The sequence below is a fragment of the Anopheles arabiensis genome, chromosome 3 (assembly GCF_016920715.1).
Source record: "Anopheles arabiensis isolate DONGOLA chromosome 3, AaraD3, whole genome shotgun sequence".
Classification (NCBI taxonomy): Eukaryota; Metazoa; Arthropoda; class Insecta; order Diptera; family Culicidae; genus Anopheles; species Anopheles arabiensis.
In genome coordinates, this window is record NC_053518.1 from 30,945,407 (window position 1) to 30,961,358 (window position 15,952).

General features: G+C 47.3%; 2 protein-coding genes and 1 non-coding gene across 4 annotated transcripts; 2 read left to right on the forward strand and 1 right to left on the reverse strand.

Annotated features, from left to right (window-relative positions):
* Nucleotides 1–1,475: 1,475 nt before the first annotated feature.
* Nucleotides 1,476–7,227, forward strand: LOC120901606 (E3 ubiquitin-protein ligase RNF123). 2 transcript variants are annotated; one of them, XM_040309684.1, is made up of 9 exons: nucleotides 1,476–1,836; nucleotides 1,927–2,173; nucleotides 2,235–3,437; nucleotides 3,508–3,817; nucleotides 3,973–4,424; nucleotides 4,497–5,273; nucleotides 5,342–5,981; nucleotides 6,059–6,236; nucleotides 6,313–7,227. In XM_040309684.1, exons 1-9 carry the CDS (start codon nucleotides 1,730–1,732, stop codon nucleotides 6,626–6,628), a joined length of 4,230 nt encoding a protein of 1,409 aa, XP_040165618.1. In that variant the 5' UTR covers nucleotides 1,476–1,729; the 3' UTR covers nucleotides 6,629–7,227. The 2 variants fall into 2 exon arrangements, with proteins under 2 accessions (XP_040165618.1, XP_040165617.1); XM_040309683.1 differs by having other exon boundaries at nucleotides 1,478–1,836; nucleotides 3,901–4,424.
* Nucleotides 7,228–7,277: 50 nt separating this feature from the next.
* LOC120901608 (splicing factor 45) lies at nucleotides 7,278–9,112 on the reverse strand. Its single transcript, XM_040309686.1, has 4 exons — nucleotides 8,844–9,112; nucleotides 8,126–8,760; nucleotides 7,709–8,033; nucleotides 7,278–7,640 (listed from the first exon to the last, which is right to left on the reverse strand). Exons 1-4 carry the CDS (start codon nucleotides 8,997–8,999, stop codon nucleotides 7,368–7,370), a joined length of 1,389 nt encoding a protein of 462 aa, XP_040165620.1. The 5' UTR covers nucleotides 9,000–9,112; the 3' UTR covers nucleotides 7,278–7,367.
* A 6,691-nt stretch (nucleotides 9,113–15,803) lies between these two features.
* On the forward strand, nucleotides 15,804–15,875 carry Trnaq-uug. The gene has a single exon. It is a non-coding gene; the product is annotated as a tRNA-Gln (tRNA).
* Nucleotides 15,876–15,952: the final 77 nt, after the last annotated feature.

Consider the following 15,952-nt stretch of genomic DNA (forward strand, 5'->3'; position numbering starts at 1 on the left):
TTCGTTTCAAATTCGGTGTCGAAAATTGTTGAAAAATGGAGTAGGTCGTCTGGAGTTAAAGTCGACCGGAATTAGTCTGAGGTGGAGTTGGCCGTAGTTGCAGTAGACAGGAATTGAAATTGGCCAGAGTTGGAGTTGGCCGAAGTTGGAGTTTGCCGGAATGAGAACGCTGCCTGTCATCTGTCCGAAACCATCAGAGGTCTATTGGAATCGGAGTCGTCTGGAGTCGGAGTTGAGCGGAATGGAATTCACACTGGAGTCGGAGAGGGCTGGAACTGTTATCCGAGCTATCTTACTTACTTATCCGGCGCTACAACCGCTTTGCGGTCTTGGACTGCCTCAGGAGTGTTCGAAACCGCTCAAGGTCTCGCGCCTTCGTCTGACAATCCGTTATCCCGGCCTTAATGGCGGACGCCTCCACGCCATCTTGCCAATTTGAGCCTACCACGCCTCCTCCGTGCTTGTGGACGGCGAAAAAAGACTTTACGGACTGGGTCAACATAGCCAGCCCACCGGAGCTTGATAAGCTGCACGACTATTCCGTTCTATTCTGAATCGAAAAAAGAACATCTAACCTAAACCAAACTGCATTCTTCATTTTTCGGCTCCGACTCCTACCGACTCCGGCAGATTTAGACACCTTCAAACTCCAGAATCATCCGGACGGCTCCGACTCCGAGAAGTTGATTCGGAACCGTGGGCACCGTGGATAACCGTAAGCTCCAGAGAGCCCATCACTACTTGCGTAGTTGGATCCCTGTCTTTGCAACGAGGAGGAACGAATCCATTCAATACAATAGAGTAATCCTGTATAAGGCCGACGGAAGCCATTGGTTGTTTATGGTAAAAAGAGTTTGAATTGTAGAAACAACAATCCGATCATACGACTCACTGTCCCGCAGGTCCAACGAGTTCCAATATGAAATGGTCATAGACAGTGTACCGAACCTATCGAACCTACTGTACCTACTGGAAGCAAATCAACAACCAGGAGCGATTTGGGTCGCTTTCGGAGCGCTCCGACCCAGTAGGTAGGGGTCACGCCACCCATCGCTAGTTCAAAAACTATCAAAAGCCGTGCATTCTACCAAAAAGTATTGGTTAAGTAAGTTTAAGTTTAAGTATTTTTTAATGATAAAAAGGTTACTTACACGTAAATTAAAGGCAACAGTACTTCTAAAGACCAAAATCCATTCTAAACACCAGAAACAGCAAAACGCACATGCACAATGTTTGGCAACACGTCCTGCCGATCTCACGCACACACTGTCAATCGAACCACCACACCACCACCATTCGTGTCGCGCGCGCACTGTTCTCCTAATATCGCCTTCGCACAGGATTCGTAAACAGCTGTGCGCTGTCATTTCAGCTGTCATCCGTTGCTGCTGTTATTATCCTGAAAACAAAGCGAAAGGGACTTTCACGTGGATTCCTGTCCTGCCTTACCTTCTTTCCATCTTAGAACGTCCTTCCAGCAGCTTGCAAAGGCGCGGCGCTTCAGTGTGTGTGTGTGAGTGTGTGTTATCCAAATCGATACACGCTTTCAGCAGGTGGCAATGAAGCGACGGGTTTCTTTGTACTAAATCCTAGCAACCCGCCCAGGATAGAATGATGTGCTGCCAGTGGAAGTTTCCCAAAATGTAGCGAACGGGTTGCTTGTTTTTGCATCGAGTACTGCCACCGTCTACGGTCGAAGGGGCTCCGGTAGTGTAACGCGTTGGTCGGGATGGATTTAGCGGCGACTGTGGCCAACATTTTCGATGGCGACTGTACGGTTGCCATCGGCGGTGGTAAGAAGACGGGTGAGCAGGAGCGCCAGTTTGTGCTGTCCGAGTAAGTTGCCGTATTGCTGTTGGGGGAGCATTTTCCGAGTGGAGGAGCTGTAACTTGATATTTGTTTGTTTTGGTGTGGCTTTTTTGTAGGTTCATCGCTGAAATTGGCTTGTGGCTGGATGAAAAGCTTAATGATCACCCGTTCGATCCACACCCATCGAATGCTGGCCCGGTCGAGGGACGGCTCGGTCCCCAGAGGACCGTGTTCGACGTGACGGAGGAGGGTTTCGACACTAACTTGCTGATTTCCAAGGACAAGTTGACGCTTCAATCGCAAAATGCTTTCTCCACGGTTAAAGCAAACTGTTGTGTGTACAGTGGCCGTTGGATGTATGAGGTAGGGCATGTCGAAAGCTTCTTTTGATAAGGTTTAATACATAATTTCCTCGTACGCACAGGTTCAACTACGCTCGAAAGGCGTCATGCAGATTGGCTGGTGCTCGGCACACTGTAAATTCACGCAGGACACGGGCGTCGGTGATACTCGGTATAGCTACGGATTGGACGGTAGCAAGCAGCGGATCTGGCACGTCTACACCCAAAAGTATGGTCCATTCTGGCGGTCGGGCGATATCTTCGGCGTCTGTGTGGATATGGACGCCGGACGCATCGAATACTATCGCAATGGCGCTCCACTCGGCGAAGCATTCAAGGACATTGAGCGTGGTCCCGGATTGGCCCTGTATCCGGCAGTGTCGCTGGCGTTTAACGACAGCCTAACGGCAAACTTTGGTGGATCTCCGTTCAAGCATCCGGTGGAGCGGTACAAACCCCTCCAGGAAGCACCGGCCGTGGCACTCTATCAGGCGGACTGCCTCTTGAAATATCTGGTCAATCTTTCCGGTGCCATCTCGCAGCATGCACGCGTCTCCAACGGTAGCCAAAAGACGTCACACAGTGGGCTAGTAACGCCGGAATCGATGTACATGCTACTAGCCGCTTGCCTCATTGAACGGATCGCCCCACTACTTGGCAACTCGTACGTGGTGGAGGACAAAGTGTTCAGCTACATCCGAGGGATGTGTGTGCTGCGCAGCAATAGCCACGGCAGCAAAAATGAAGCCCCCACGCAGCCAGGGGCACCGGAAAGCACGCTCGGCACGTTTCTCACTCTGCTGTGGACGTACCTGGAGCTGGAGGAGATGAAGCTGTTCCTCAAGAAGCTGCTCAACTATCTCGCCAACACGTACAAGGAAACGCCCGTCGACCTGGAGTACGAGAAGCAGCGCAAAATCATCGTCATCCTGACGTGCGTGTGCAACCATCCGGCCACGCGCAAGTATCTGCTCGAGTACAAGTTTTTCAAGAAAAACTGTCTGCCGCTGTTTCTGTACACGAAACCGCCGGACGAGTCGACGCTGGAGCAGCTGCTGCCGGACGATCACATCTGGACGGAAGGGCTGGGTGGGTCGCGGGAAACGTATCTGGCCGCCTGCGAACGGTTGAAGGCGCACACGTCCGTGCTGTACACGCTGCAGAAAAATCTCATCCACATTCTGATGAACAATCACGACGGGAATGAGGCGAACTCGCCCAGCAGCAGAAGAATATTCGTGGCGAAGGTGCGCAAGTTTGTCATGGAGAATAATGTTGAACTGAGGGTGAGTTTGAATTCTGAAGCGTCATAAGAGCAATTTAAGAGCAGTTTGTAGCATTTTTTTAAATTTGCAGGGACTGTACTCATCAACAACGCAGCCCGCAATAGGATTATCCTTTCTTTGCACCCTGCTAGATGTGGCCAAAACGCTCTGGGAGGAAGAGTGTGATCATGAGCGCGGTTTGGACGGGAAAACCGTCCCACCAACCATCGATTGTCGGTTTTTCTACGACGGAACGTTTAAGTACTCGAACCTGGACCGTATCGGAGGCGTTCTGTCCTACTTGCGGAAACACTTTCGGACGCAATTGATCGAACGGCTTGGTGCCGATCATCCTAGTTTAGCTTCGGTCGATCAGCCAAGCGATTTGCGTAGTGAAATAGGTAAGCGGAGATGTCCAATTGGAATCAAAATTCACACCTTAAATTCGGACAAAATTTCTAATTCGTTTTTCTACACTTCCTAGCTGCATTTAATGTATTTCTCGATTCGGCCATGTTTCTTGTCTCGGGGGGCCCTTCCACTGCCTACTCGCTAGTTTCCCGTGCGGCTAACAGCATCCCGGATCGGCATCAGCAGTCCAGCCAGCAGCACCATCTCATGCCCGGGATGGACGAGGGTCACTCGACCACGGCCACCGGCCAACCGGGTCAACCATCGCCCAAATGCACAGCGGGTGCCATCGGTTGCGGTCAGCTCGATCCATACCGTGCCGTTTGCGAGCTGCTCGATTGTTGCGTGATTTTCTACAATGCCGTTGCGCACAAGTACGTCGTCATGATAGCGGATCTGCGCGACAACATTACGCACCTGTCGGACATACTGCTCGAAACGAAGAGCAACTGTGACGAGGTGATGCACAATCTGGAGGCACTGAAGCGATGCTCGATCGGGGGAAGCAGTGGCACAAGCCTGCAGGGACAGAAATCGCACGAAGAGCTGCTGAACGAGCTGGAGGCACGGTTCGGTCAGCGGAAAAGCATATTTGCGGTGAGTGTGATTGATGAAAAGCCCCCTTTTTCCAGGGGAATTAACGCTATGTTGTTGTTGTTTGCTCTTTAGAAACGATCGATGGAGCTGGCACGAAAGCAAGCCTGGTACCGTTCGGTAGCTCTCGGCACACACCGCCGCGGCCTGCTTTGCTGGCTGCTAGGCATCATCTTCGAAACGCTGCACACGTTCAGTGCGGAAGAGATCCTGTTCGCATTTCTACCCGAAACGTACATCAACGTGACGCCCATCCTGCTCGACACGGTGCTAGACTTTAGCTTCCATGACACTGCCATCCAGCACGAGCTTGCCGGAGATGCCGAGCTGATCCTATCGTCGGCCAATTTCCTCGCCAAACATCTGGCCGACCCGCGCGTCATTCTAGCCTCCTGCAAGGACGCACTCATACAAGCGCTCGGTTCGCTGACGTGCCACGAGGCGGGCATTCGTGCGCTCGAAAGTGCATCGGCGGAAAATCAGCTCGCTCTAGTGCGGGCCCTTCTCCGGCCGTACGAAAACCGTGCCTGGGGACAGAGCAACTGGCTGCTGTTGCGATTCTGGCTCGGCGATGGGTTCGCTTATCGTGAATCGCGCCCACCGTGCGTTTGGCAGGCGGGCAAAGACCCATCGGCCACGCAGCGATCGCTCGGGCTGTACCGGAGCCGAGCTAAGAATGGATCGCACACGGGGCTGCTGCATCTGATCGCACCGGCCTGTCCGTCGAAGCATTTTCAGCGTCTAATAAGTGAAACGCTCAGCAATGATGAGCCGTACTGTACGACGTTTTTGAATTCCGTGCTATCACAACTGAATTGGGCGTTTTCCGAGTTTATACACATCCTGCAAGACGTAAGCGTTTGGAGCAATTTCCTTTTTAAATTATCTTTCATCCATTGCGATTCGATTTGTTTTTGCAGATCCAAAACATATCGCAACGCGACGAGCAGCTCGTGATCGAAACCAAGCAGCTGAAAATCTGCTCCATGTGCTTCGAGCTGACCGTGTCGCTGATGCGCGCGCTTGAAATGATCGTCACCATCACGCCCAGCCTGCTGCAGGATGCGGCGCGGGCCAACAGCGAAATCATCCTCAGCCGCATCTGTCAGCTCGCGATTCAAGTGCTGTCGCGCGTAACCGTACCGCCCGGCTGCTTCCAGCACGTGATGGACCTCTGCCTGCCCGATCTTAGCAACGTGACGCATTTTGCGATCATTAGTGCCGCGATCGGGATGCTGCTGGCGCTGATGCGTCACGAGCTGGGCAGCTCGACGGAGTGCATTACGAAGATACCGCGCATCTCGAAGTATCTGCTCACGGACACGAGTTTCCACATTGCCAGCCTGGAGTATGCACTGGGGGAGGTAAAGACACCGATCACGAACAGCGACGGGGAAGCGCCGAGGGGAAACTTTGATCCCAAGATGCGCGCCCACATTGATCCGCTGACGAACGAGGTGCGGGTTCCTTCACCGTTTCGGAAGGCGGGCGGTGGTGGCTCGGTCGGCATGAAGGAGATCATTCCCGATCCACCGATCATCAAGTTTAACATGGCGGACTGTAAGTGTCTGTGTGTGTGTAAGAGAGGTTGTGTTGGTGATATGCTTTTTTAACACTCTCTGCCTATTTCATTGCAGATCCCAACCACGTGTTGCCCCATGAAGTGGGACAGATTGAGCGGCTGATCGAAACGTTGCAACTGCGCCAAACGCTCCTCTCCGAGATCACCATCCTGTCGGAGGACTCGCTGTGTCCGATCTGTTACGCCAAATCCAACTCGGCTGCGTTTGACCCGTGTCAGCATCAGTCTTGCGAGTACGTACAAAAGAGAATTCTTTTCGGAATCAGCACCATTTACGGGTTTTTGTTTGTTTGTCTTTCCGCCCTGCAGAACCTGCATCATGCAACATCTGATGAACAGCAAGCAGTGTTTTTACTGCAAAATTCTCATCATACGCGTCACCCGCCAGGATGGTGCAATCATCTACGAGGCGTGCAACACACCACCGGCACCGCCGGCACTGGTTCTACCCCGTATGCAAGTTTCGCCCATGGTGTTTACCTCCTCCACGCCCACAACATCGACGATGGATGCGGAGGAGCGCAGCAGTGAAACTTCCACGCCGCCCCCGGAAGTGGCGACATCGCTGAGCACCATCGATGATTTTGATGGTACCGCCGCTTCACCACCCGGAGGCAACACATAATGTTGCACATTCCCCGCTCTACGTTGGCGCTTCGAGAGCGCTGAGCTTTTGAAGCAAAATCATCGTGTCATATCTCTCTTGTTCGCGATTGTAGTTTGATCAGGCTTTTTGCGCGAGACGGTTCACTCAAATATTCTAGTCAATCAAAGACCGTCGTTCAGTGCAAGGGCGGCGGTGTTGCTTTAACAGGAAACGCTGCGCACAATCACTCCTAGCTTGAAACCATTTCTCGAACATGATCTCATAGTAGGCCACTCGTTGTCATGCGCGGCAAACCTTTCTAGCTAGCAAATTTCCTTCCTCGGTTTCCATTTTCCATTTTCCAAATCTATTGAAATCGTCCTCTAGAACCACCGTACCTCAAATCTACCGTTTTTGCTCAGCTCAAATACGTACCCAGCATGTTTTCCCTCCCCGTAGGCTAACGAACAGAAAAAAAACGCACATCGTAATATGGTATCTTTACCATGGTAATCATATAACCTAACTAGAAAACACAATGGTAGCTTTGATGCTTAGTGTGTACGTGCAAGCAACACGAAACAGCAAAAACTGTGTTCCTATAAATAAACCAAGCCGATCTTTTTACGCCTGTGCAATGGAAAGTGCCATCATTTTGAAGCTTTTGGGACACTGGTCAGCCGGAACATTACACATTACGCGTTGTATTACTCACGCGAGAAGATGTTTTATTTATGCTAGCTTATTTAGACTTAGTACCACCATCTCCCCCGCACGTTCAACCTCCCAGGTCCATGTTTTCAAACTTTTCCTGATTGTAAAAGCCGGCCCGCACCTGCCGCCCGCCAAAGAAGCGCCCGTTCAGGTCGACCACCGCCTTGATGGCGCTTTCCATGCGCTTAAACTCGACGAAAATGCGAACCGCTTCCTCGGGCACCACGTCCGGCACCTCGTGTATTACCACCGTCACCACGTCGCCGTACTTGGTGTTGCACTCGTCCTTCACCTCCGGTTCCAGCTCATCGTCCACGTCGCCCGGTCCGACCATGTTCTGCAGCAGGATCGGCGCAAGTTAGTAAAAATATAACACAAAATGGAATGAAAAATCATTTTCCTTACCCGCAGCAGCACCACTTTGCTCGGTGATTTCATAATCTCGGTAATTGACGGCTCGGATGCGGCGCCCTGACTTGCGCTCGGAGGGGTGGTGACTATCTCAGTACCGGAACCACTGCCGCCGCCACTGCCACTGACCGTGCTGGTGGTGGCCGATATATCTTTCTCGTGCACGATTCGACCACCCCGTTTGGATGTTTTCTCCACCTGCAGGGCGACCGCCATACCCTGCTCCTGCTTACCCAACCCCTGACCATCTTTGAAACCGTATTTGGCCATAATTTTGGCCGCCACCGAACTACCACCGTATGCCGCGAGCTGCGAAACTCTGTAACGGAAAGAGAATGTGAGTTTTGGCCGGAAGGAAGGCAGAAGGTGGCGTCCATAAATGACGCGCAATGTGAGCGGCTTCGAACGTACTTGGAACCACCTTCCGATGGGATGCCACCGGCACACGATTCCTGCAACGACGGTGGCGGTGCAATGGCCGCACCCGACGGGCGACTCTGTCCGGGCCGGAACTCTTCCTCATCGTCCGACGAGGGGCGTCCCGCAAACCCGCTGAACTTCTTTGCCACCGGACCGTCATCGTCCGGCTGACTGCTGCCGTGACTTGGGCCGGCATTACTGTTGCCGCCGCCACCACCGCCGCTACTGTTGCTGTTGTTGTTGCTATTGTTGTTGTTGTTACTGTTGCGCATACCACCGAACGAACGTTTGTACTCCCGCCGGTTCCGTCCGAACCCGCCCTGCAGCGGCTTTATCGGGGGCTCCTTCGCTTTCCGGTCCTTCACCAGCTTGTCGTACTCGTTCGGCCACATCGGATCGTACTCGTCCACCACGTCCCAGTTGTAGTCGTCGGTGACGGCCGCACTGATCGGGTTGGGCGTTGCATTCGTGGTCGTGACCGTGATGGGCCCTTTGGTGCTTTTTACCACGATGCCGGAAGAGGGATCAGTGAGTGATGTGCTCGGTCCGGGGCCGGAAGCTGCCAAGAACGGGAGCGTCTGTTCGGTTGGTTCTTTTTTCGCCTTCAGCACAACGGGTGTAAGAATCTATGGCAGGTGGAGAAAAGGAGGCGTACGGGATGAGGTTGCCGATCCGTGGAATCCGTGTTCTGCAGCGACAAAGGCCTTACCTTACTGCCTGGTTTTCGCAGAATTGCTTTCGGTGTGATGGTGGGTTGATTCACTTTCTTCACTTGCAGCTGTGGCTGGAACAGTTTCAATCCGGACGACCACCCGGCCACCTTGTCGGGCCCGTGCTTCGTGTCCAGATCGTCGTACAGAGCCATTATTTGTGATTTCACTCTGCAAGCGACCTTCTGGAGCGCGTTTTTCGTCTAAAAATCGATACAAATGCTAGCTTTGTTTTGTTGACTGCTACACGCAGAGTGACCAGAAATACCGATTTATCTGTATTCCTACCGCCTCCTAAAACTACCGATTTTTCATTTAACCTACCGAAAATCACAGATTTTTGATTTTTCAGTCGTTTAAGCTTAATCTGAGGCGCTTGGGATGCTGTTTCAAGGATTGCTAACCTCATTTGTTACTTATCGCGCTGATGCACGATTGTTTGCCTGACACTTTTTATTTTTATCCGTTAAAATGTTATGTTCATAATAAGAAGAAAATGTCAGTTGCGTGGATTCCGAGAATTGCTCGTCAAAGAAAATCATTTAAATTTGAATTTGAATCTCGCTGTCGGCGGTTAAAGCTTACCCGACAGACAAAGAGAATGAAATTTTCAGGCGAGGGGTAGGTAGAAACACACGGTGGAGGTCCGGCTCAAGATCGGATCCGAAGTCCGTTGTTTTGGGCTAAATATTAAAATTGGTGGATGGAGCGCTACCACGGTGAGAATGCGCTCTATTGCATGCCTTTAAAATGCACGAGACGCTCTCACTGAAAAGAACGCTCGCTCGCGCTGTTTCATTGTATTTTCCTTATACCACTTCCTTTACACGGACTTGGTGCACTCGAATCAAAAGAAAAACTTTAACACATCAAACTTGGTTTATAAAAGACGCACACTTTTTCATTCTCTTTGCTAGTAGGGTAAAAAGAAATTGATCGTTAAAATAATGGATTAAATTTAAATGGTGGCGTTCTCAACAGTGCTCCTGCCGAAATCTGCCAATATAATCTGGCCACACTGGTCCGCAGGTCAGGCGAGCTTTTTGGCGGCCACCGTCGCAAAACCGTCGCAAAACGTCAAAACCGGCGTCGCATGTACTGCAAACCGACGTCGCCAGCGAGCGAAACTCGCAACGATTTCGAGGCGCTGGCGACGGTCGTTTTTGACGTTTGGCGACGGTTATTGACCTTTCGAGTGAGCTTTTGCCCTGCGGGCCAGTGTGGCCAGATTATATTGGCAGATTTCGGCAGGAGCTCTGTTGAAAACGCAACCATTTAACCAAAGTGAGTGTATATATTAGGTGGGCTTATGGTGTTCTTTCTCACCAATACATCGACACACAATTTGACGGATTGCTCCATAGCAAAATCTAGTATGCCTTGTGTTGTAGATGGGGCGGAACCGTAATTAAGTAAATTGTACAACCGAACTGTTTTATCTCTATCTAAATATATTTGTAGTCCTGTAGTGCTTGTAGTTCGGCTTCTCTTCTTCTAGTGTCGTAGAACGGTAGCGGAAGCGATCGCAGTGTATATAGAATCTAGCTATTCATACCACGGTGTGTATAGAAGGTAGTTGTTCATACCACGGTGTGTATGGGGAATAGCGTATGACAGCTCCAGTGCTGCCAGAAGTGTAGCTCAGATATAACACCTTGAAGTTTAAACAAATCTCGCAAAAATTGTATGTGGTTTTGCTCAGGCGTAGCACAAAGAAAGAAGCCAAAAAAACCTACGCGACGGCCAGTTCTTGGATTAAAATGATGATCTGAAGATTACTGGATAACAACCCAAGTGCCACAAATCCACTAAACGACCACTAAACGGTTTCTAAACGACTCAAGTTCTCTACCTAAACGGAATATAGAAAGACTTCGTTTAGCAGACGGCAAACGACTCATGCATTCTAAAAATAGCAAAAAATTGGTGGCGCTATCTGTTGGAGGGATACCCCAACCAGTTGAGCTTCATGGCTTGAAGGAGAGCTTTCTCATTTCCTCTGTATAGTTGTATGGTTTCGCATTGAAGTTATGCATCGCTAGAACTAGAACGGCGATACGATTGCTTAAATACTAAACTCCAACGGAAACCACCAGCACTGAAGAAAGTGAAATTTGAGTAATGGTCGTTGGTGTTGATACCCGCGTATCTGACCACACGACCATTCATATAGATTGTTGCTCAGAAAGTTAGAAGGCTATATTGGTCATGATGAGATGAAACTTGTCGAAACACATTGCAAGAAAAGGATAGCAATATAATGATGAGTTGTAATACGCCATCTATTGATCAAACCAATGAAGCTGTGGATCTTTCATTTTTTTCTATGAATATTCAATTTTCCAGTCGTTTAAGCTTAATCTGTGGCGCTTGGGAACAACACAGTTCCCTAGCAAAATCTGATATATAGGAAACGATTATTGAATCCGTTCAGTCAGCGAGCAAGGAGAAGTGTACCAAGCGCACCAAATATGAATTTATACTGAAAGTGAGGAATTTATCAGAGTGCCAGTGCATATGTCCTTTGCTCCTGTTCAACAGACCATCGAAATATCTCAAATATCGAGCAAAACTGTGAAAATTTTGGATAAAGTTAGTAGTGAGTCCATAGAAAATTCATCAAAGCATCCAGTTTGTTATGGATCCAACTGTCAAACCAGGGTTTCTTCCTATTTTCGTTTTTAGACGTCAAATTGCACTGGATAAGCCCACCTGATATATCAACTAATTTTGCATTTAACCTTTGTTTCTATGACCAAAAACACACCCCCATCTTTATGATCACCTACTTTTCACCTTTTATCACCTCTTTTGCGTGGTAAATTGATCATATCTTCTGTTTTAGTTATTGTAATAACTTCAAATTTTCAGGAAAGCTTGAAGTTAGGTGTATCTTGGGGACCGCCTGTATATAAAAAATAATTAGGAAAATCTCTTTTTTATACTGGAAAGAACAAAGTTTTATGCAGTGTTTGAATTTCTATGTATATATTGATTTGAATTATATTATGGCATGAATTATGGGATTATGGTAATGGGATTAGAAACAGACAACACTTGAAGGCTACAATATAAACAAGGAACTAGATGAGGATTAACTGAACTATGTAATGAATTATAGCATGTACAAATGATCTCAAACAGACACGTGAATAAACATTAGCAAAGTGAAAGCTCAACCGTCTACACGTTATTTTCTTATTCCCAAAATATCACAAGTTTTCCTCCAATTTCACACCCGGTGTAATTTTCTACATGCAGCTTTCCTGAAAATTTAAAGTTATTTCAATAATTAAAACAGAAGATATGATCAATTTACCATCCAGAAATGCAAACTCCCATACAAAATTTATGACCTTCCCGGGTAGGTGATCATAAAGATGAGGGTGTATTTTTGGTCTTAGAAACGAAGGTGAAATGGTTGCGTTCTCAACAGTGCTCCTGCCGAAATCTGCCAATATAATCTGGCCATACTGGCCCGCAGGGCAAAAGCTCACTCGAAAGGTCAATAACCGTCGCCAAACGTCAAAAACGACCGTCGCCAGCGCCTCGAAATCGTTGCGAGTTTCACTCGCTGGCGACGTCGGTTTGCAGTACATGCGACGCCGGTTTTGACGTTTTGCGACGGTTTTGCGACGGTGGCCGCCAAAAGCTCGCCTTGCCCTGTGGGCAAAGTGACCAGAAATACCGATGTATATATATATTTGTATATATATATATATATATATATATATATATATATATATATATATATATATATATATATATATATATATATATATATATATATATATATAAACTATATAAACTAGAACGTCTTGGGTTCTCTGCTTCCATGGTGGAGTGGTTTAGATCCTACCTAACAGCTCGTAGCTACCGCGTACAAGTTGATTGCTTCTTTTCTACCGTGTTTGAGAGCTCTTCTGGCGTTCCACAGGGTAGCAACCTGGGACCACTACTCTTTTCACTTTTTTCAATGATGTTGCTTCGGCTGTTAGCAACTCTGAATGTTTATTGTACGCCGACGATCTTATGCTATTCCTTCCAATCCGTGAAGCATCCGATGTTATCTCCCTGCAAAGTTCAGTGAACTGCTTTTCCGACTGGTGTGAGAAAAATGACCTAGTAATATCTGTCGATAAATGTATGTGTATGTCGTTCCACCGAACTGTCTGTCCCATAACCCATAACTATAACATTTCTGGAACCATACTGCAACGCTGCCAGACTTTTAGGGACTTAGGCGTTACCTTAGACTATAAATTGAATTTTCATCAACACTACTCCGATATTTTAGACAAGGCCAACAAAATGGTAGGTTTCTTTTGCAGACAATCAAGAGAATTTTCCGACCCACACTGCCTTTTAATGTTGTACAAGTCTCTTGTTCGTCCACTGCTTGAGTCTTGTCCTGTTGTATGGTCTCCTTCATCCAGCTTTTGGTCCAAAAAATTGGAGTCAGTACAGAGAAAGTTTACACGTTTTGTCCTGCGTTTTACCCCGTGTCGCAATCTTGATCCTCGTCCGTCTTATGAAACTAGGTGTTTACTGTTTGGGTTAGAGACGCTGGAAAAGAGACAAGAAGTAGCTCAGCAGAAATTTATGTCTAAACTAATTTTAGGTGAGACTGACGCACCCGAACTACTAGCTAGAATTAACTTAAATGTACCCTCTAGAACATTTCGTAACTATTGACTACTTAAAACCCAACTGGCTAGACGTGCTTATAGTGAAAATGATCCCATGACTGCGATGGCTCTTAAATTTAACGCTAATTATGATAATTTTGACTGGCATCACGCGACTCATTTTTCAACTGTTCACTGTACTGTGCGTTATGTAATGTATTTGTCAGGTTACTGTTAAGTTATGTATTGCTAGATTTAAGTTTTAGGGTAGTATTAAGTAATAAGACCACCTTGCTCGGCCAATTACTTCTACCATAAACTACCCGACAGACAAAGAGAATGAAATTTTCAGGCGAGGGGAAAGTAGAAACACGCGGTGGGGGTCCGGCCCAAGCACGGATCCGAAGTCCGTTCTTTTGGGCTGAGAATTAAAAATGGCGGAGCGCTACCACGGAGAGAATGCGCTCTCTTGCTTGCCTTTAAAATACACGAGGCGCTCTCACTGTAAAGAACGCTCGCTCGCGCTGTTTCATTGTATTTTCCTCATACCCCTTCCTTCCCGTTTCTTTCGGCTTGCGCTGCGCTGAACTGGTACCCCCTCCCACTTGATTCCAGCGAATTGCGCTGCGCTGGACTGAAACCCCCTCCCGCTCGTTTCTTTCGTAGCGCGCTGTGCGCTTCCCTTCATTCGGACTTGGTGCACCCGAATCAAAACAAAAACTTGAACACATCAAACTTGGTTTATATTTTATCACTTTTATTGCAAATAAAGGGGCATTTTCACACATAGCTTCACACAATCTTGCCACAAAATCACACACATTATTTATATAAAAAAATCGTCGTATTTAAAATAGTCGCCTAACTGCATGGATACCGTTGTTGATGTTCAATACAGCAAACAAATATTAAAATGAAGCAACGCAAATCACACATTTGGGATAGATGATAAAAAATAAGCGCAGCTTCATTTCAATGTGCACAACACTTCAACACTTAGCGAAACTTCGATCGCCCGGGACTTAGGCTAACACGCGCACAGCCTTTCACGGCGAACGCTTGAGCTGAACTGACGATTTCGTGTGGTGGCAAGAAGGGGAGCGCACAGAGGAACACTCGCTGCACTAGTGCGAGCGAGACACCGATACCCGCATGCCGCTGCGAGAAAACCAAACTGAGCGCGCAGGCTGAAAGTGAACGCACACATTAACACATGTGTAATTGTGTGAGTGCAAAAACTGTGTAGAAACCAAAACACGCTCGCGCCTCCGAGCAATTCCGCGAATTTCCAACCGTCTCCCCATGCTTCTACATGCCCCTCGCCTGAAAGTCGCACACTTTTTCATTCTCATTGCTAGTAGGGTATACTATACTATACTATACTATACTATACTATACTATACTATATATATAAATATATACAGTGAACCCTCTCTTATTTGACACCTCTCCAATTTGAAATCGCCTCTCAAATAAGAGAGGGTTTACTGTGTATATATATATATATATATATATATATATATATATATATATATATATATATATATATATATATATATATATATATATATATATATATATATATATATATATATATATATATATATATATATATATATATATATATATATACAGTAGAACGTCGATTATCCGGGAACGGATTAACCGGCGGGCGGCTTAACCGTGCGCATAACTCTGACAGCTCGCGTGGAGCCCCGAGAAAAAGAACTTGTCACCACAAAAAAAAATGTGCATCTTAGTCCTTCTTTGGCTTATAATTCCAATTTTCAGATCGACACTTCAGAAAAATCTTCATTTGTGTAACCGCTGAACCAATTCTAATCCATATCCTTAATAAAGGATGCATATTCTCGTGAGATGAAACTTTCATTTTCCGCATTAGCACCCCCTCCCATCCCGCCTAACACTTCTTTCGCCTGGACTTCTTTTAAGTTTCGAGTTTTAACCTACCGAAAACTACCGATAAAATTTTGATGCGCTTACCGAAAACCGCCAAAATAATCTGGCCACACTGGCTACACGGCGGAGGCGAGTGTTTTGACAGTTCTACAGTGGCAGTGCGTGAAAGTAGCCCGCAAATGGAGAAACATAACAAACGCTCCGAAACGCATCTCGTCGTGCAGGTACACGCGCGTGAGGTTTCACTTATGTGGTCGAAATGTTGTGTTCTTCTTTGCAATTTTGTGTTCCTTTCGAAGGTTAGTATTTATTAAAATATAGTTTACTAAAGTGAAATGAATTATGTGGTAATTAGGAGTGCTCAAAATCAGGGTTAGTTTATAAAGGCGTTTGAAGCGGCAACTTGCATACGGTTCCATGGTGTAATGGTTAGCACTCAGGACTTTGAATCCTGCGATCCGAGTTCAAATCTCGGTGGAACCTATCCCGAGTACCTTTTTTAGGTTAATTGTTCTTTTTGTTGATGAAACATTCTGAAATTGATACCATTCGCGAAAGAG